Raw genomic sequence first — 21,223 nt, 5'->3', positions numbered from 1 at the left:
AGGTGGCCTCTGAACGCTGTAAAGCAAATAACTACATATTTAGTACATGTAGAGGAAAAACAAATGCAACTTCTGTCTTTAGTCTATGTGTTAAATACTTACAGAAATGTTTAGTGGGGATGCATTCCAATTCAACATGACTAATGCGTTAACTCCTAAACATAGAACTACTACAGCTTAATGTATATTATGTATTATAATAGCCAGGTTGTGATGGGCAAGTACAGGTGGTTCAGAATCTGATGTGTGTTTGCCTTCTATCATCTCTTCCCCTTTACCCCTCCGTCGTCATCGTGTTATAACGAATAATTCTTTGTATTTTGATTTGTGCTTGATTTGAAGTGGTCTGAGAACCAAGTAAAGGGCACATGGAGAAACCTTTGGAAGTATCATTGAGCGGCGAAACTGCGAGCGCACCGTCCACGCGAGATTGTGCGAGACAATAACTTCAGGGAACATGGCGACGTCTAATTTGCTGAAGGTAGGCTCCAGTTGAATTGATTTATACTCGATGGCGTCTTTGAAGTACACGTCGTGGATTTGCTCTGAGGTTATGGCTAAGTGGTAACCCGAATAAACAGTATATGGTCCTCTTACTGTCTTAGTTGTCAGCGATGACTCAAGCTCGGACTAGTTAGTTTCCTTTAGCTAACGTTGGCTACTCTCCAGTGATGTAGCTGTCTGAATAGCCATGCGAGATGTATTATAGCTAGGCTTAGGTAAAGAATAGTAGACCGATAGGCGCAAATAAACAGTGACAGACAGCACGTTGGCTGCAAGGGAAATAAAACGTATTATCTTTACAAATCGGGATCACGTAAGCCCCCTTTCCATGTCTCAAACTCAGCAGCAGACTTGTCATCTTAACATTCACAATAAGGCATTGAAGAAATCTTATTCAGAAACTAGAATGCCTGCTTGTGTCTTTTGGAATTTGGTCCAACGTCAACGTAAGCAACAGGCTGTGCTTTATGAAAACGACTATGCATCGTCCAGTCAAGCTACCTCGATCACCTAGGAGATTGAAGATGAACTGTCTGCTACTGTAATAAAGCATCGGGTGTGGGAATAGCATGTGCAAATGTAAAGTGTTGAAGTAAAGTAAGCCGTAAATAATTGAAGAACTAACATATGTAGCTACTGCTACAATGATACAGCCTAAATGTCCCATGTTCTTACACCCACTTTCTGATGGCCATTTGTGTTAAACGATCTTGGCTCTCCTTCTGCATTTTTTTCAGAACAAAGGCTCCCTACAGTTTGAGGACAAATGGGAGCTGATGCGTCCAATAGTCTTAAAGCTGCTACGCCAAGAGTCTGTAACCAAACAACAGTGGTTTGACCTGTTCTCGTAAGTCTTACTACACTGTCCCCATCGAATAGATGTTCTCTGAACCCAGACAATGAATCCCCACCTCTCTATGGTTGGCTGGCTGGCTGGAGGACTAAATTCCCCATGTCCCCCCTGTTTCGATAGAGATGTCCATGCAGTGTGCCTATGGGACGACAAAGGTCCCGCAAAGATCCATCAAGCCCTGAAGGAAGATATACTAGACTTCATCAAACAAGCACAAGCGGTAAGGCTGGGGCTTGTGAGTGCTCTTTTGAATTTCTTGCTTTGGGTTGGCTTTGTTTTTTATTAGTATGAGCAAAATGAAATGGGGAAACAAAAATGTATGATGTTCGCCATCATACCTACTTAATGACAATGTTTGAATGTATTGTCTTAATAGTAATTAGCGGATGGACCGTAACCAATAGTGCAGCAGCATTTGCGTTCATGATTTATAACACATTCATAAGTGAAGTGGGTAGGGCTGTTGTATTGATACTTGATTTAATGAGTTGCCATCAGGAAAGTACTTAGATGCCCTGTTTTCATCAATATTATTTCATCTTGTAATACAGCATGCATCCACACAGAGCTGGCACCACCAACACGAAAAGTATTGGTGGTCGCACATTGTATGTTTCTGTACAGTGGCTTGTTTTCACGACTCTTTGTTGGGTGTCCATTGGTCATCATATACACCACTTGCTGCCCCTTCACCTCCTGTGAGACCATGACTTCATTAACAAAGACCTTCATCCCATCAGCGGGTGCTGAGTCACCAGGACGACACGGCGCTGCTGAAGGCGTACATCGCCGAGTGGAGGAAGTTCTTCACGCAGTGCGACATCCTGCCCAAGCCCTTCTGCCAGCTGGAGATCACCCTGATGGGCAAGCAGGGCAGCAACAAGAAGACCAACGTGGAGGACAGCATCGTGCGCAAGGTGAGTGCTGACATGAGTGCTGACAGGTGACCTTGGGTGTTTTGAAAGGCGCCTCTAAATTAAATGTATTATTATTATTATTATGGGGAGGATCTCTTGAGTGACACTCAGGACACACACACACACACACACACACACACACACACACACACACACACACAATACACAATACACAAACCACAAACAAACACAATACAACCATCAGTAGCTTGTTTTTTAATGCTTCATACCATTTAATGTCTTTCCCAATAGTGTGGCCAGGGCAATTTTAACAAGGAATGCTTTTCTTAAATCCAAATTAATGTTCTTATGCTTTTCTTCTGTCAACATGACAAAAACTGACACACATCAGTCTCATTATAAACTTTGATGTTACCATTTTAGCTTACAGTTCATTACAACCATCATAAAACCTACTATAAAATCATACCTCATCACCATTCAGGACATTGCATCCCTGGCTCTTTTTGGTCAGTAACCCTCTTATGGTTCTCCAGCTGATGCTGGACACGTGGAACGAGTCCATCTTCTCCAACATCAAGAGCCGGCTGCAGGACAGTGCCATGAAGCTGGTCCACGCTGAGCGGCTGGGCGAGGCCTTCGACTCCCAGCTGGTCATAGGGGTCCGGGAGTCCTACGGTGAGAGAGCCAACACTGACTTCTGATTCCCACTTTGTCGCATGACTTTTTGAGCACTTTGTTGTTGTTGTTGTTTGCCGAAATTTGTCAGTGATTCCGGTTTATAGCTCATTTCTTGTCGCTGGTGTGATTTTACCCTTGTTAAGCACTTTGTGTTGCTGTTTTGCAAGAAAAGCGTTCAAAGCGCAGAAGTTTAATTTGATAAGCAGAACAACAAGGGCATCCGCCATGACAACTCAAGTGCCAACTCTGGGATTAATATGTTTTTGCCCCTTCTGATATGATATCATAAAATGAAAATCTCAGACCATTCTGAAAAACATGCATTCATTTTTAACCCACCCTATTTCTTATTACCACAGTGAAACTTAAGGAACTACTTAAGCTTCACATTATCTCTATCATCCAGATATAGTTACGGCGGCTAGTGAAAGTGTGGTCGAGTGACAGTCGCGTACAGGTACTTTTGGGCTCCTCTGGTTGCAGTTATCTCCTTGGAAACGGTTCACGTGGTTTCAGCAACTGTTCTGTGTTTTTTCACATCTTCACGTTGAGCAGTGAACCTGTGCTCCAACCCGGACGACAAGCTACAGATCTACAGGGACAACTTTGAGAAGGCCTACATGGACTCTACAGAGAGGTTCTATCGCACCCAAGCCCCTGCCTACCTCCAGCAGAACGGCGTCCAGAACTACATGAAATATGTGCGTATTTTACATTGGCAGCACTTGAAACCCATTGACAGAATATTAGTCACATTGTTGTACAGTATGAGAGATTTAGAGGAAAAGAGAAGAGAGGCTCACCTTTTGACGGACCTGTTTGGACACATTTTATGTTCAGATTGCATACTTATTCTTATTGTTCCATTCTGCTAATAGCTGTTTTGACCACAAGGCCGTATTGTCCTTCATTTTTCAGTGCACATTCTTTTACTTCTATCAGAGGTGTAAAATCAGCTTTAATTAATTAACTTTATAAGTGCATTGCAGAGCATTACATATTTCTGTTGCTGAATTGTGTGTGTGTCTGCAGGCTGATGCTAAGCTGAGGGAGGAAGAGAAACGAGCACTGCGTTACCTTGAGACACGACGAGACTGCAACTCTGTACAAACGGTGAGTGCACTGGGGGGGGGGGGGGGGGGGGCAAAAAAGGCCATAAACAATCCAGGGTCAAACCCTGATGACCACAGTCTGAAGAAGTTGATTCTTTATTTATCATTAGCATTAACCCATCACTAGCAGCATTTTAACCCATCACTAGCAGCACTAGGAGTATTTACCCATCACTATGAGCACTAGCAGGACTTAACCCATCACTAGCAGCACCAGGCAGCTCTACTGCCCCGGTCAAGGGAACCGGCAGGAGTCTTCACCTTACGGATGTCATGATTTAACATGACAGGGAGCAGTGCTAACCCCTTTGCCAGCATGCCAAAAATATTTGTATCTGAATCGACATTTGTTATACCGATCTCTTTTTCTTTTGTACAAAAAAATAATTTTATGTCAATGTAATTAAGGAACTCCTTAGAACAAACACTGCATAGAATGTGTGGCTATATCCTCACCACAATTCCTATAATGCACAAAGGGATAACAAGAAACGGGTACAAGGCCTCATCCATCTTCTTTTAGTTGAGGGTCGGTCATGTGGCTGACCAAACCGTGGTCCCGTCCTTTGTCCCCAGCTGATGGAGTGCTGTGTGAACGTGCTGGTGACGTCTTTCAAGGAGACCATCCTGGCCGAGTGCCCGGGCATGATCAAACGCAACGAGACAGAGAGTGAGTACGGCAGGATCGCCACCAGCAGAGGCTCATCCAGCTCAGGTTTGCACCAGGAGAAAGCCCCGCTCCCACTTCCCCACCCCTGCACCCCCCCCCCCCCCCCCCCTACCAACTGCACCCACTCATGCACCCCTTTCCCTTTCATGGCCATGGTTTGTGTTGTGTACACCCGCGCCGTGCGAGGACTAAAATGTGCAAGAGCGCACTAGCATTGCCTCAATGTAGCATTGTAGCAATGAAACCCCCCATCCCTGCTCCGCCTACTGCTGCATCGGACCTCACAGAGCATCGTGTTGTGTGCTTTTTATTTTGTGCCGAAATAATATGCATAATTTTTTTTATAATATTGCATGATATAATGTCTTAGACCACTTGCAGTCTAAGACATTTTAGGCTGCCAGGCATTAGTTTTATCTCAAGCTGCATTTTGCATTTAGAAGATTTATCGATGTATTTATCCAGTCGCGTAATAGTCCGGATCCTAACTGATAGGGCTATCAGTTAGGATCCAAACTTTAGGTCACCCGATGACTATTGGGCCCATCAAGTTTACTCGATATTATGCACCAGACAGAACAGCTTTAGTGTTGTTTGAGGGGTAACACAAGAAAAGGTCTCCATTTAGTAGAAGGAAAGGGAGGATATAATTGTAATAATGGCCACACTGACATTAACCTATTTTTTAAATAGTGGCTGACGCAAAACAAACACTCATTGAGTTTAGTTTTATATCAAAGCCTTTTGCAACAATAGTATTAACCTTTTATAATAATATAATCGTATGAAAGAACAAATAATAATGAATTAAGTGGTTGAGAGCCCATTTATTTCAGATTAGACTTGTTTACACATTGGACAATGTAAAACACATATTTCCCCCCGAGTGCTAAACGAGGTCCTGCACTTTTATATGAACAAAAGAATAACAAGGAGTCGAGCTGCTGAGATTCCACTCAACGGGTGATGTGTGTACGACACAACAACGCACACTTATCGTGTTTAGTTTCATATCAAGGCCTATGGTTCAATTTGATTTTGTATATTTACCTTGTTTCAGACAGATGAAATCCGTCCACATTTGATGATGAATAAAGAAAGTTTAATAATGAATTTGATTAGATCAATTCTGTCATTTATATCGTGGATGGTGGCCTGCGTGTTTTTATCCAGCGCAGATGGGAGCTTGAATCCTTTATCCTGCGAGTGTAGAGTTTAAAACATAAATCCCCATTTCATGCACCATGCCAGATTATAGGTTCAGGCAAATTTGTATCTGTAATACTAATGACCGCTCCCCCGCTATGTTCCAGATGTGTTGTTCCTTTTGCGTGTCGTCATGTGACCATTGTTGCACCCCACCATTCTTGTGTCTTGTCAAGGTTGTTGTCGCTCTGTATTTGTTTGCCGAGTGTCGATGTTAAAAACGGTGAAGGCGTTTCTAATATATGGAAAAAAAAATCTGTGTGTGAAACAAGAATCGGTCTAGTTCAACCCAATTCGCACTTTCGCCCTTTATGAACAATAATCTTGACTAGTGTTCAAAACCATCTGCTATCTTTATACTGTTAAAGGTCCCATGACATGCCACCAGGTGTGAGTGTGATTAACCTTACAAGCAGTTTTGAAAATCTGCCCCTTTTTGACATCACAAGTGGGCGTGACATGGGACCTTTAACACACACACATCATCCAGGCCAAGCATGCTCCCATGTCTAGTAGAAGTCCCTCCTTCACGTAACGGCGGCGCTGCTCCCTCTCTCTCCCTGGTGGGACAGAGCTGCACCTCATGTTCTCCCTCATGGACAAGGTGGCCAGCGGCATCGAGCCCATGCTCAAGGACCTGGAGGACCACATCCTGAGCGCCGGCCTGGCAGACATGGTGGCCTCGGCCGAAAGCATCACTTCCGTGAGTCACCCGCATCGGGCGATGTACTGTACATCATGGGGAGGAGGGGGTTGATTTGGACTCGTTTTTTATTTTTGTTGTTTGTTGACTTTCATAGGTGATATAATCTAATATCTCCCAATCTGTTCTTTGGCATATCTATTGAATCCGTTGAGTTTATCCTTTCTGATTCTGATGATGAGACGATACAAAACAGTTTATTGATTGATATGAAATAACCCCCACACACACACAGACACACAGACAGACACACGCACAGTGTCAGCTCAGAGGATGTTAAAATTACCCCAAATTAAGTGGGTTGTCTCTTGACACTTGATTGAACAGCTGCAACACGGATGCAAAGTGTGAAGCCAGTTCCTCACCTCTGACGCTGCTTTGGGGTGCGGTGTTCTCTCCAGGACTCTGAGAAGTACGTGGAGCAGCTGCTCACCTTGTTCAACCGCTTCAGCCGCCTGGTGAAGGAAGCCTTCCAGGACGACCCGCGGTTCCTCACAGCCAGAGACAAGGTGCCCCCCCAGCCCCTTCCTGGGGACATTTAGCTCCATTCAATCTGTGATATGCTTGTGTTCTTTTTTTAATAACATGCTCATGTGACAATACAGACTGATGCGTGACGTTAATGCATTTTAAGTCTCAATCACAGCCAGGTTTTGAGATGGCAAGCTAGGGCCAGTGGGCAACAAGTCACAAACCAATGTCAACTCAACCTGTTTTAGTGCCAAATATGCAGTATAACCTGCTCATTCTGCACAGGGACATTTTTACAACAAGCCAGGGGTCATCAACGTTGAAATACTCAAAGCAGAAGTCATTCCAGGGTTATGGCGGCCTGTATCGCCTCCCCTGTTCCAGACACAGTGATGTGTGTGTGTGTGTGTGTGTGTGTGTGTGTGTGTGTGTGTGTGTGTGTGTGTGTGTGTGTGTGTGTGTGTGTGTGTGTGTGTGTGTGTGTGTGTGTGTGTGCTGAATGTAACCCTGCTGTAACCTCTCTCACAGGCGTACAAGGCAGTGGTGAACGATGCCACCATATTTAAGATCGACCTCCCCTTGAAGCAGAAAGGGTGAGGAAAGACTCGAACACAAACATTGTGTGATCATCTTGTTTAATAAAATAACAAGTCAGGGCCGTGTTGATTCAGCTCATCTTTTTCACACTGCGTCTCTCCCTCGCTCTCTGGGTCTCTGTGTGCGAATCTCTGTTTTGCTCTCTTTTTGTCCGTCTCGCTATCCGTCTCTCTTTGTCTACCGCCGTCACTCTCTCTCTCGCTCTTTGCTCTGTCTCTCTCTGGTTCAGGGTGGGCCTGAAGACTCAGCCAGAGTCGAAGTGTCCAGAGCTGCTGGCCAACTACTGTGACATGCTACTGAGGAAGACTCCGCTGAGCAAGAAGCTCACCTCCGAGGAAATCGAGGCCAAGCTCAAGGAAGTGGTGAGTGGTGTTATGAGAAAAATACAACTGGAAGATGGAGGCAACACACCAAGCTCCAAGTTATTGCCGTCTCTGGTCAGATATTTTACTCCCATCCCCGAAAATCACACTAAAACGTTATGACAATCCCCAGCTTTTCCGTGGTCTTTGTTTATTGAGAAATATGATATTTTTATTAAGTTGCCCTCCTGCAGAGTGGAAAGTTCCCTCAGAACTGTGTTTCCTTTCATTTGACTCCAGGGTGCTTTCCATGGTGTTTTCTTATATCCAGTTTCTGTTTACCCAACTCTGGTGACCCCTAGTGGCTGCCAGGGGACAAGCATGATGTGAACATGGTGTCTGTTCTTTCATGTGATGTTCACAAAGTTCAGCTCTATTTTAGATGTACTCAATCTTATGCAAAACATATCATACTTTTAATATTAAAACAAATGGAATGTTGACTCACTCTATCCAATGTAACATTATTCAAATTGTTTAAATGAAAAAAATGTATATATATACATATATAAACGTAATAACCTATTTATACAATTTGTTGTGATGTTTGTGGGACGCATTGACTATGGTATAAACCTTGGCAAGGATAGCATAGATGGAGCGTTTGATTAAAGTGTGTGTGTGTGTGTGTGTGTGTGTGTGTGTGTGTGTGTGTGTGTGTGTGTGTGTGTGTGTGTGTGTGTGTGTGTGTGTGTGTGTCAGCTGCTGGTCCTAAAGTATGTTCAGAACAAGGACGTGTTCATGCGCTACCACAAGGCCCACCTGACCCGCCGGCTCATCCTGGACATCTCAGCCGACAGCGAGACCGAGGAGAACATGGTGGAGTGGCTCAGGGTACGACCTGCCTGCCTGCGTGTGTGTGTGTGTGTGTGTGTGTGTGTGTGTGTGTGTGTGTGTGTGTGTGTGTGTGTGTGTGTGTGTGTGTGTGTGGAGCGGCCACATGACACCCGTGGTCCTCTAGCTGTTGGTCGCAAACGAATCACAACCCATAAGTGGGTCATAGCCGGGGACCCGTCCGACCACAGGATTGGCTTGAATATAGATCACTCTTATGGATATCTTATTGATTTATATGTATATATAGATTTTATTATTGGGGATGGGAAGTTATTTATTGCCGATGATCCATGGCTACCTTTGTGAATGTGGACACCCATCGAACAATTGATTATTCATTCATACCACCCTCTATTTATTCTTCCCTGAAAATGCTGAGTTATCCTATATATATATTTCTGCATGCAAGCACAACACTGTTCTGTTATTGAGGGAGCATTTGTTATAACAGAGTTTGAGTAAATATCCATAGAAAAACTTGCCTCAGCTCCCTTTTCTTTGACATGCTAACGAGAGTCCGTGGCTCATTTTACTGTGAAGAATATTAGGTGTGTCCCCCAGGGGCCCACAGTACCCCGACATGTTGGGGACCATTTCATTAGCAGCAAAGCTTTTTCCCCTTCCTCCTAATGACTTTGTGTTGTTCCCCGTGTGCGCCATGTGTTCCCGGTGTACGGCAGGAAGTGGGTATGCCGGCCGACTACGTCAACAAGCTGGCCAGGATGTTCCAGGACATCAAAGTGTCGGAGGACCTCAACCAGTCCTTCAAAGAGATGCACAAACACAACAGGCTGGCTTTACCAGGTGAGTGACGGGACGGAGTGGTCAATGGAGCATGCCTGTAGCATGGCACTACTGAGAGGATGGTTGATGGCACCTGCTATGAGCTATGAGCATCTATCGCTATAATGTGAGCTATATGTAAAGAAAAAGTATTTTGAGACTGGAAACTTGACCTTTTAGAAAAACAGTATAATGACTAATATAAAGTCATGTTTATCCCTATATTTCAGTTACTCATGATTTATAAATGAAGTAAAAAAAAACTCCAAACTCATACCCCAAACCAATAAACCCTTAATGAGTATTTTTAAGGAAGAAAATTCATTCAGTAAAGTAAATTTGAAATGTCATGAGCTAGAATGGCTTCCAAGCTATAAATTAATTAAATTAATTGAAGAATATTAGCAATTACAATACGCCTACAATTGATATGCCCCTTTTGTTCTTAAGTCAAATGTGCTGATGGAAACTGATGCCCTACAGACCACTAAGTTGAATGTCTAAAGTATAAAATCACCAGAGGCCATAACCTTTCTACCAACCCAGGTTCTATTCTGACCTGCGGCCCTATTCTCTTCCCTTCACTGTCCATAAAAATAACCCATAAAAAAAAGTATATTATAACCCCACAAACAAGTGTAAAATGTGAGCTGCATAAAGTGTTGAATGGTGAAATAGTTGCCTTTGCTTCCTTTTATTTGACCCTCCCCACCGCCACCACCTGACCCCAGGGGACTCGGTGAACATCAAGATCCTGAACGCGGGGGCCTGGTCGCGGAGCAGCGAGAAGGTGTTTGTGTCGCTGCCCACTGAGCTGGAGGACCTGATCCCAGAGGTGGAGGACTTCTACAAGAAGAACCACAGCGGCAGGAAGCTCCACTGGCACCACCTCATGTCCAACGGCATTGTGAGACACACTCACTCACTCACTCACGCACTCGCTCACTCACTCACTCACTCACTCACTCACGGAAATAGTGACCATGTGCTTTTCATTAACTGCTGCATTGCTGCATTTTATTTAAGATTTATAATCTCAGAATAGAAATTCAGGAAAGAGAACAACAAGAACGGACACAACTAAAAGATGAACAATAATTATACACAGGTGGAACTTCTTTGGGACAGTTAGGCCAAGCACATTGCAATATCTGCCTGTATCCATTTGATAAAGAGTGGCCTGTATATTATACAGTGCAAGGTTGGCTTACTTCAACTGAACTGAATCATGGACTTCATAGCGTCTAAGAGATGGACTCAACTCAATCTAACAAGAAGCACTCTCTCTGTGTCTCTCTGTATCTCTCTGTGTGTGTCTGTCTCTGTCGCTGTCTCTCTCCCTCTCTCTCTCTTTCCGTCTCTCTGTGTCTCTCATTCTCTTTCTCTCTGTGTGTGTCTGTCTCTTTGTCTTTCTCTGTGTGTCTGTCTCTCTGTGTGTGTCTGCCTTTCTGTGTGTCTCTCTCTCTGTCTGTCTGTGTGTGTCTCTCTCTCTCTGTCTTTCTCTGTGTCTCTCTCTCTGTGTCTCTCTCTCTCTCTCTCTCTCTCTCTCTCTCTCTCTCTCTCTCTCTCTCTCTCTGTCTCTGTCTCTGTCTCTGTCTCTGTCTCTCTCTCTGTCCCTCTCTCTGTCTGTCTCCTCTCTGCGTGTCTCTCTCCCTTCCCAGATCACCTTTAAGAACGAGGTGGGCCAGTACGACCTGGAGGTGACCACCTTCCAGCTGGCTGTGCTGTTCGCCTGGAACCAGCGACCCAGGGAGCGCATCAGCTTCGAGAACCTCAAGCTGGCCACGGAGCTGCCGGATGCCGAGCTCCGCCGCACGCTCTGGGTGAGGGGCGGGGTCACCGCGGTCCTGGATTCATATTCCCTGGTTCTGTGCGCACTGCCACGTTCACTATCAGTCATCTCAACCTTGGTTTAGAGGTTTTTAGTGTCTTTAGTGTTCAGTGAATGTTATCCTGCTGAAGACCCATGATGAGTTGTCTGACATCGTTGTACACCAATAACTTGTCATTGAGTACTCCCACAGTAATACTTAGTTGTTTTTTTGCCGCTAAACATGTTATTTCCGCCCCACAGTCGTTGGTTGCGTTCCCCAAACTGAAGCGGCAGGTGCTGTCGTACGAGACTGCAGTTTCGTCCCCGAAGGACTTTGCTGAAGGCACGCTGTTCTACGTCAACCAGGAGTTCTCCCTCATGTAAGAGGGCCCAACTTCTTTGACAAACGCGTGGGAATGAATGACAAGGGGAGTCAATTAATGTGGGGAAAATCAGTCTCAAATAAATAAATCTAATCATAGATTTATTTAGTTTTATCATGATTAACTTCGAGAATAAAAAAATTACGCAATCTTAAAGTACCTTCCTGAAGTATGTCGGAAAGAGGACTATTTGGATTTTCTTTGTCTGTATCTTCACTTCATTCATTATATTTTTTTTGATTCATTGTACTCCATTGTGTTCCATTTTCAATTATGTAGCCAAACAGCTAAAACTCTTTCTATGATTTCTGGTGAGCCTCCTCCGCAAGCAAAAAGTGATTCCATAATTATCTGTCTTGAGTCAGATACATACATTAATCCTTCTTAAATAATGTCGCCCTAACTTACTTTTTTTCTCTGACAAACCAACCCCACAGCAAAAACTCAAAGGTGCAGAAACGGGGGAAGATCAACCTGATTGGCCGCCTGCAGCTCACCACGGAACGAATGAGGGAGGAGGAAAACGAGGGCATCGTCCAGCTCCGGATACTCCGAACGCAGGTAGGCTGTTGGGACCTGATGGTCGAGTGGTATGAGAGAACATCCATCAGATGAACACACCATACAGTCATTCATTCAGCATCTATTAAGGAGAGTACACTGTGTGACTGCGTTCTTTTAGAACACAATAAACCCTTGGCAGTTGTCTGAACTCCTTTGCCACCTACCTCCTATTGCACTATTATAATAATAACGATAAAAATGGTATTTTTTTTGTCCAACTTTAAACAATTTTTCCCCTCAATCAATAGTGGCGAAGAATCGGCTCCTCGCATAGGCACTCTGCGTGTTTTCCTCTATCGCTTGTCACATTGTCAGTAGCTTGAGCTCTAGCATTCAGAATCCCTGCTTTGGTCTTCATGTCTCGCCCTGGTCTCACACACTTTCCACATCTCTCCCCCCCCCCCCCCCCCCCCCCCTCTCCTCAACTGTTGTGTCCTTCATCCCCGCGGGGGGATGGCAGGAGGCCATCATCCAGATCATGAAGATGCGGAAGCGCATCAATAACGCCCAGCTGCAGACGGAGCTGGTGGAGATCCTGAAGAACATGTTCCTGCCCCAGAAGAAGATGATCAAGGAGCAGATGGAGTGGCTCATCGAGCACAAGTACCTCAAGCGCGATGAGACGGACATCAACACCTTCATCTACATGGCGTAGGGGTCGCGGCGAGGGAGGCGTCGCCGCGATGACGAGTCGTCCTGTTCTGCCATGTGGTGGGGGAGGAGGAGGAGGAGAACAAGAAGAGTTGTGTTTGTTCTGTGGTCTTTCGTGGATGGATTCCAGGGGCTTGATGGACGGCGGAGACGTTTCCAGGCACCTGTCCCGTCCCCCCGTCCCCGTCCCACTCCCCTTCTCTCTCTCGTCTTCTTCATATATGCGAGAAGTTATCGCCGAGACATATTTTAAAGAGTAAAACCTGATGCTTAAAGTGAAACTTCCTGCTGCAAAAGAAAAAAAAAGGTAATGGGACACTGTCTGCACTGGAGTTTACAGTTGTTTCTTTTGGGGGGTGGGGGTGATGATGATGAGGAGGAGTTGATCATTTTGTTGTTATTTGGTCTCTTTTTTTCCCCCAACCACCCGTTTGGTCATTGCCATGGTGTCTCTGATGCCATCCAACATGGCCACGCCGGCCCTATTCCCAGCTCTTTGTTTTTGATTCTGTGAGCATGCTGTGAGGAGTGGAGGACCATCATGTGAAGGCCCTGCACTGCTACGGGCTTGTCCAGGTATCCAGCCTGGCGAAAAGACAAGACGGTGGACAACAGATAGCAGCTAGAAAGCCTTTTGGTTATTCTCTTCACAGGGGGGGGACGCCATCTTGGAACCAAACGAAAGCAGCCGTTGTGATGGTCGGCCAGCCCTAGGACTCTCTGGGCCTCGGCCAAGACACTTGTGAGACTTCATAGCGGATGTTCGCTTTAAGACAAGCCAGGACAAACAACAAATGAATCATTGTGGATGTTAGTTTTCTGAAAAGGAAAAAAAGAGAAATCAACACAAGCACTTATTGAGCCGATATTGAAACGCATCGTCCTGAGCCAATGTCCAGACCCTGTTTCAGGCTTATTAAAGAAAAAGGAGTGTATCGCTACTATGACTGGAAGAATAAAACATTTTTTATCCAGCCAACACCCTTAGAGCTGGGTGGGCCAGATGTGGAGCAGGGGCTAGAAATGGAACCTGTGTCTCCATGCCCATCTTTGGTCCTTCCTTTGAGAGAAGGGCAAGGTCAGTATTATACGTGTTATGTATACAGTCCAAACCTATAGGAGAGTGTATATCGGGATGTGAATAGTGAAATAAACAGCACCTTATTATGAAATATATATATATATATATATATATATATACAAAACCAAACTTGCTTTTCATTTGACCTGTTTACCATGTTGTATGCCACATATTTGCAAAGTTGAAGTTAATATGTTTGGACCTAAAGTGTGTGTGTGTGTGTGTGTGTGTGTGTGTGTGTGTGTGTGTGTGTGTGTGTGTGTGTGTGTGTGTGTGTGTGTGTGTGTGTGTTATATATTGTGGTTGGCTACTCTTAAAGTCAACATCGTTTTACAACATTCAGGTAATGAAAAAAAGTGGATAGTGTATTGCTTTAAAGGTTAAAATCCAGGGTCAATTGTGTACCTTTATCGCCTTGTGTGATCAATAAAAGAATAACCATGAGGTCCGTTTTTCTGACATTCAGGGATTACAATAAACATGCAATGTTTGTTCTTCCAAGATGCCTAGATCTGTGGAGGACGAGGAATACTAAAACAATGACCAAGATGATTTTACAACCTTGCTGCTGTAAAACACTTCAATAGATCTTCCTTTGTGTTCAGCAATGGAAAAAGCAAAAAAACAATACTGGAATTAGACAGCTGCTTCTGTTTTATTTTGTGTGCGGACTCCCTGGGGGAAGCTTGTAATTTGCCTAACAGCAGGGTCTAAAGTCAGCCACTGTCACGGCAGTGTGTACATAGGATGTGGTCATTAGTAAGAATAGTCGGGCATTTAAGTCCTAAATACTCTTGATCGCTTAACAAATTGCATCTTCTTGTGGTGTCTTAAAGGGATCCACACTGGATACCCTGCCTGGTATCTCTGCACGCGGGTGCGCGCGTCTATATCTTTTCTATCCTCGCGTTGAGCGCTTCCCTAAGAAAGCGCATGCCCAGTGCACACTTCAACCCTCAACCCCTCCAAACGTAGTAGGCTCCTCCCCCATTCTGGCGTGCGCTGGTGGAGAGGAGGAGGAGAGAGAAGAGCTCGGCGAGCGGAATCCAGACGGAGAGAGAGCGGGGGGTGCGCGTCGCACCGATCACAGCAGCAGCCCCACGACCGCGCGGACCGCCGAGTCGCTGGATCCCCGGAGGACCCGAGAGGAGAAGACGTCGCCAGGGGAGCTCCAGAGGCCTCTGCTCAGGTAACTGAGGGCAAAGAGCGCTAGAGACAGGTGCCTTATTTCTTCCTCTTCACTGCTCTCTCTCACTCTAACCGCGCAATGCGCTTTAATAATATAGCCATGTGTATTTAGATTTGTGTGTGTGTGTGTGTGTGTGTGTGTGTGTGTGTGTGTGTGTGTGTGTGTGTGTGTGTGTGTGTGTGTGTGTGTGTGTGTGTGTGTGCGCGTGCGCGCGCGCGTGTGCGGGCGTGTGTGTATGACAACATTGGAGGGATACGATGCTCGAGATCAGGTTTTGTGAGCCGTACTTGTCCTGGTCAGGCTATGCATGCGAGGGCTCATCGGGCTGTTGTTGAGCAACAACATCGATTCGTTCTCGTTCTCTTTCCCGATTTCTTCCAGGGATTAGTGGTACACTGAGGGCATATTATCTGTAGGCTGTTTAACCGGAGTGTAACCCGTGCACGGGATGATGGTGTGTGTGTGTGTGTGTGTGTGTGTGTGTGTGTGTGTGTGTGTGTGTGTGTGTGTGTGTGTGTGTGTGTGTGTGTGTGTGTGTGTGTGTGTGTGTGTGTGTGCGTGCGTGCGTGCGTGTGTGTGTGTGTGTGCAGTGTGCCCATCTGCAATGATGTGTTTTGCGCATTAATTGCGAGATAGATCGGTTACCAGGAACTATACATTGCATGCCTCCATTCAAATGCCGTGTCTTTTTCCTCCTTTTCATTAGCATGAAGCTGAGCTTGCAGTTAAGTTCACCGTTTCCGATAGGCGCGCTATACTACTATAAATAGTGTCGTATAAGCTAGCGGTCTAGTAGCCTACTAAGTTTGGAGAACCTCTGATTTTAGTGTAGTGCACCCAGACCCACGGGGATGGACGCTGGGCCTATTCATAGCCTATAGAGGTACTGACACAGATCATTCACACAACATATTAGCCACTGAAGTAGAATGAATAGCATGGTGCTAATGGACTGGTTTTAGTTTGTTGTAAAACATAGACAGTTTAATAACAACCTGCAGTGAATGCAAATGTCAGAGCGTTATCAGCAGTTGGTACGAGGGGAGATCAATATCCACACACAATCAAGGATGGAAGATGAACAAATGAATTAATTGTTATTACATTTTATGATTATAATGAATCATGTATAATAAATGAGTAATAATATAAAAACTACAGACATGCAGCAGTTTGCTCTGTATGTCTCTAGAATAACTGGTTCCCAGGGCAGCATTACGGAGAGATGGAGATGAAATGAAAGGTGTACTTTAGAAGCGCAAACTTAGAAGAAGGCCAAGAGACTTCGCAGTCCGCAGGTGTATGTCGTGGCCAAGCCTTTCGCTGGCAGAGAGGGAGAGAGGAGGAGGAGGAGGAGGAGGAGGAGGAGGAGGAGGAGGAGGACTGCTGCTGCAGAGCATGGTGGGTAACCGGGCCTGGGATAGCCCCTTTCTACCACCACCACAACACAGGAAGGGAGGGGTAGGGAGCGGGGGTTGCTGGTCTGGTGCACCCTTCTCTGATCCCTCCCAGTGCAGTATCTCACTTTTCCTCTCTCTCTCGGTCTCTCTCTCTCTCTGTCCCTCTCTCTCTGTCCCCACCTCTCCCCCTCTCTCTCTCTGGCCCTACCTCTCTCTCTCTCTCTCTCTCTCTCTCTCTCTCTCTCTCTCTCTCTCTCTCTCTCTGTCTCTCTCTCTCTCTCTGTCCTAGCTCTCTCTCTCTCTCTCTCTGTCCGTCTTTCTCTACCTCTCTCCCACTCTATCCCTCTCTCTCTCCCCTTCCCTCGCTCTCTCTCTCTTCTGTCTTCTCTGTGTTGCCGGGTGCTGGTGCATTATTGCCCTCCTCCTCGGATAGTAATCAGTCCGTCAGCAGAGCACACTCATCCTTAACCAACCAACACCAGACCCGCACACACACACACACACACACACACACACACACACACACACACACACACACACACACACACACACACACACACACACACACACACACACATGCACCTTGTTTCTCCCACATCCTCCACTGTGCGGCTGCTTTGCTGTGACTGTATACGACTGTATGACTGTATGACTGTATACTGTATACGACAGGACGTGGTCCACTGTGGGCAGATGTGGTGGGGGATATGCACAGCTGTACACATCTGCCCTCCGCATGCAATTTGGGTGCGTTAGTGCCGTAGCAAAAGTTAAGGAGAACGTTGACAACTAAAGAAGTCTTGGTGGGACACCATGGCCGCTCGTATTCCAGCAGTGTAGTCATATAAATACTATACAAATTATATTCCGTTTTTTTCCGCTCCCTATGATTGGTTGGTCGGGTGCAGTATGCCGCAAACTCGTCAGAAGTAGATTAGCGATTGTAGAGCAAACACTGCAAGAGTTTTTTCATTGGTTGTTTTTCTTTGTAAGCCAATTAGGACGATCCTAGTGGGCTGGTGCTCTCTGTCTCCTGTTGCTAGGCGAAGAAGCCCTTCACCATTCCATTTTGTGAGCCCCTCACATCAATCCAAGCACAGGCCAATAGCTGTTTCTCATTTTGGAGTGACATAATTTCTTTGTAGTTCATTGTAGTTCCCTCATTGTAGTTACTTATTAGTTTTTTGAGTGTGTATGTGCGTGTTCTGCTGTGTGTTCATGTGTATGTGCTTGTGTTTTGAAGTAGCGGAAGTATTTGCGGTGTCTGCTACAGAACTGTTTGTTTGGATTACTTAACCCACATTACGTTGGTCTATTATTATAAAGGCGGTTGTTTCCTGGAAGTGTACTGAACGGTGATGAACGTTGTGACACGTAAACTAGGTCCCTGCTTACAAAAATGGTACAACGGTGAAATCCCATTTACTTTCTACGCACTTTCTAAACAAAAACGCATACCGAAAACAACATATGAATCAAGTGTGTACTATTTATTGCATAATAATTATTAATGCCTATGATTGTATGTGATAACAAACCAAAGAAGATATATTGATTATTATTAGTTTGTATTGCGAGATTGATTGTAGCTGAAAGAAACGCAGTACTCAGACTTTGGATACAGTTCACCAAGCACCAAGAAAAACAACAAAAAACCCAACTATGCTCTAACGCTATTTCCCTGCTGTTGCATAGCAACTCTATACACCTGTGGTGTCTTGGAGGGGGCCTGCAGCGCAGATAAACCGATGCCTTCTCTCATCTAAAAATAGTGTCTCAGGCGTCCCCATGACTGCACGCGTGGACGCCAGCCGTCCCATCCTATGTACATTTAGAGACACTTTGCAGTACATTCACATCGGCCCCCCTCGCACAGGGGCCAATATGAAGATCCCACGCTGCTCTGTCGCTTCCTCCACCCGCAGCACGGTCTCACCAACAATAATAATAAAGGAATGACGTCACGACCATCTCTGGCTTCAGCTCCCTCATCGCTAGGGAAGAGAGGTGTCGAGGTGTCTCTGTGGCGGCCCCGTGTCTCGTCGGCATGGCAACCCAGCTTTTCCGGCTGATGCTTTCCAGTGTGTCCGTTGACCTTTTAAATTAGACATGCATAACTTTGTTACTTTGCTCGTTGTATGCAATTTAGCTGCATGAATGGTCGTGAATATGTTTATGAATTATGAATGATCGACGAAGGCAACCGTTGAAAACACTTAATCGCGAAAACTAAGTGTTTTCGCGATTAAGGGAGAGTGAAGAGGGAGGACGGGTAGTGAACTAACCTAGTGACAAAGTTGATGAGTCTAGGTTCATAAAAGGAGCAGACTCATAATGAATGTTATGAGCAACACCTGTGTTTCTCCTACGATGGCCCTTATATAAGGGTCTATGAGAGCCTTCCTCTTGTGATCACCTAGTTAATATGAAGAAGAATAGTTTACAGGTTAAGTATATCAAATGAGCACCTCTGTCAACCAATCAGTGCATTCAGTGCATGCAATCCAGTCCACCTGATTAGCCAGTAAGTACGCTGACAGGACAAATAAGCAGGGAGGCTGACACCAACCATGGTATTAAACAGCCAAAAGCACAACCTAACCCTTTATAGGCTTTTAATAAGCACTTTGAAAACGGCCATCTCTGTTTCGGAGTCCCTGCTGAACCCAAGATATAAATATTACATCTTATCTGTTGAATCAGAGTCTAACAAATGTAAATTAAATAATGATCAAATAAGACAGACAAACTCATGCAAACACACACACACCTCCTACCATAGTACCATATTCAAAGTACCTGTCTTCTATCACTGAAAGTCTTTCAAATGTAACAACTCTATCAATTCGTGCCGCACTGTGTACCTATTTAGGGAACAGTCGTTTGTTCCTTGAGTCCATCGCAAGACGAGCAGGCAGGGAAAGTTTTGTCATTTAGTCAGTCTCAAGTCACAAAGCTTGGTTTTTATTTATTACTCTGTAGTGATATAAATCCACGCCCCTTGTGAATTAATGAGATCCAAATAGTTTCCCCTTGGCTAAACAACACCATTATTTTGTGATCTGCCCAAAGCGGTCTGTCCGAGTGAAATAAAGCACGGCAGACCACACACCACGTATAGTATATTTAAACTGCTGAAAACTGCTGTGGACCGCAAACTTCCTGCCATAAAACCAACCTGTTTGATATTAACACAGAAGAGCATTCATCACAATTATGCGCCGTCAACATGAAGACGAAAGGTTGGAATTAGTTGGAGACACTTTTTTTCCTCTGCCATCTAGTGAGGATAGGGGATTTAAAAAAACAGGGGTGGTTTAGGGATCTGAGCATAGCAGAGCCGGTCCAGGTTATAATTTACCGGGACTATTTTAATCAATCGTGGCAGGGGCATTTGCAGTGTTGGTTTAGCTGCTGAATAATATACTGTATATTGTTGAGCAGTTATGCTCCATGGCAGGAACACGATTATACTCCCTCAAAACGATCCAGGCCCTTGAGAAGGCAGTGTCCCTGCCCGCTCCTCCCCTTCACCTCTGGGTATTGATTATTGATTGGAAAAGTGGCATCTCCCCCTAGTTTTCTTGTTACTGCAAAGGTTTCTTTCTCGCCTTTTTTCATTGCGTGGATGTCAAGTATCTTATTTTTGGTATGACATAAAATTTGTGTCTTCAATGATTTAGACATCAGCCTCTTCAGTTTATTTTATTTATTTATTTTCTGCGAAAAAATATCATTGGGCGCACATGCTAATGAGCATCAGCCTCCATGTTTCCTTTTTTTTCTCCCCCTGGACTCATAAGGACATTATCATATGCCGCTATGCGTCCATTATACGCAGCAAATCAGACCTTTCTCTTTCCAACATTTCTTTGTATTCCTGGTGCTCTCAGACAGACAATCAACCTCCTGAGTTGCACTGCTCCCCCGTTTCTCCCCCCTCCCCAAGAACGGAGGATTCCTCTTGTGTTTCCATGGTACCTTCCCTGCTAGGTACCTCTGCGTCGCTCAATCTGTGTTATCTTGACTGTGGCTCACTCCCGGGAGAGAAGTGTCCTGCTTATGTATCTCACCGCTGATCCCTAACCCTGTCTCTCGAGGGGGGGAAGGGGGGGTATCTATCTGCAATAAAAGTTTTGGCACATTCAAGCACCAGTGGCCATAAAAAAATCGGACATAAGCTAGCACATTAGGGATGCGCCGATGCTGCTTTTGGCAATGGATCCCTGAGACGGGGGAGTGAAACAGGCCCTTTGGTATCACAGAATGTTCTCACTACGATAAATCCCTCACCGAACCCGATACAAGGCTGCAGGGATACGCTGTAAAGTGGTATTTTGTGTCGACGTATTCGCCTATTTATTTTGGGCTCACAGACACACGCACACACACGCACACTAACACACACGCACACTACACACACACACACACACACACACACACACACACACACACACACACACATGCACACACTCTCTCTCTTTC

General features: G+C 45.2%; 1 protein-coding gene across 2 annotated transcripts; it reads left to right on the top strand.

Annotated features, from left to right (window-relative positions):
- The first annotated feature begins 125 nt into the window (after positions 1-125).
- On the top strand, positions 126-14,593 carry cul5b (cullin 5b). Of its 2 annotated transcripts, none has more exons than XM_060056978.1 (19): positions 126-481; positions 1,242-1,351; positions 1,478-1,577; positions 2,098-2,274; positions 2,772-2,913; positions 3,472-3,617; positions 3,949-4,029; positions 4,605-4,698; positions 6,477-6,607; positions 7,009-7,116; positions 7,607-7,671; positions 7,905-8,037; positions 8,740-8,871; positions 9,555-9,678; positions 10,389-10,564; positions 11,319-11,480; positions 11,732-11,850; positions 12,291-12,414; positions 12,878-14,593. In XM_060056978.1, the coding sequence occupies exons 1-19, from the start codon at positions 458-460 to the stop codon at positions 13,070-13,072; spliced, it is 2,343 nt and encodes a 780-aa protein (XP_059912961.1). In that variant the 5' UTR covers positions 126-457; the 3' UTR covers positions 13,073-14,593. The 2 variants fall into 2 exon arrangements, with proteins under 2 accessions (XP_059912961.1, XP_059912960.1); XM_060056977.1 differs by having other exon boundaries at positions 4,605-4,743.
- Positions 14,594-21,223: the final 6,630 nt, after the last annotated feature.

The sequence above is a fragment of the Gadus macrocephalus genome, chromosome 7 (genome assembly GCF_031168955.1).
Source record: "Gadus macrocephalus chromosome 7, ASM3116895v1".
In the NCBI taxonomy this organism is placed as follows: Eukaryota; Metazoa; Chordata; class Actinopteri; order Gadiformes; family Gadidae; genus Gadus; species Gadus macrocephalus.
This window is presented reverse-complemented; position numbering and strand designations above follow the sequence as displayed.

Coding starts and splice junctions, on each gene's coding strand:
- cul5b (XM_060056977.1), top strand. CDS start 458: ATGGCGACGTCTAATTTGCTGAAG. Junction 1,578..2,097: donor TCATCAAACAAGCACAAGCG/GTAAGGCTGGGG, acceptor TCATCCCATCAG/CGGGTGCTGAGTCACCAGGA. Junction 11,851..12,290: donor AACCAGGAGTTCTCCCTCAT/GTAAGAGGGCCC, acceptor CCAACCCCACAG/CAAAAACTCAAAGGTGCAGA.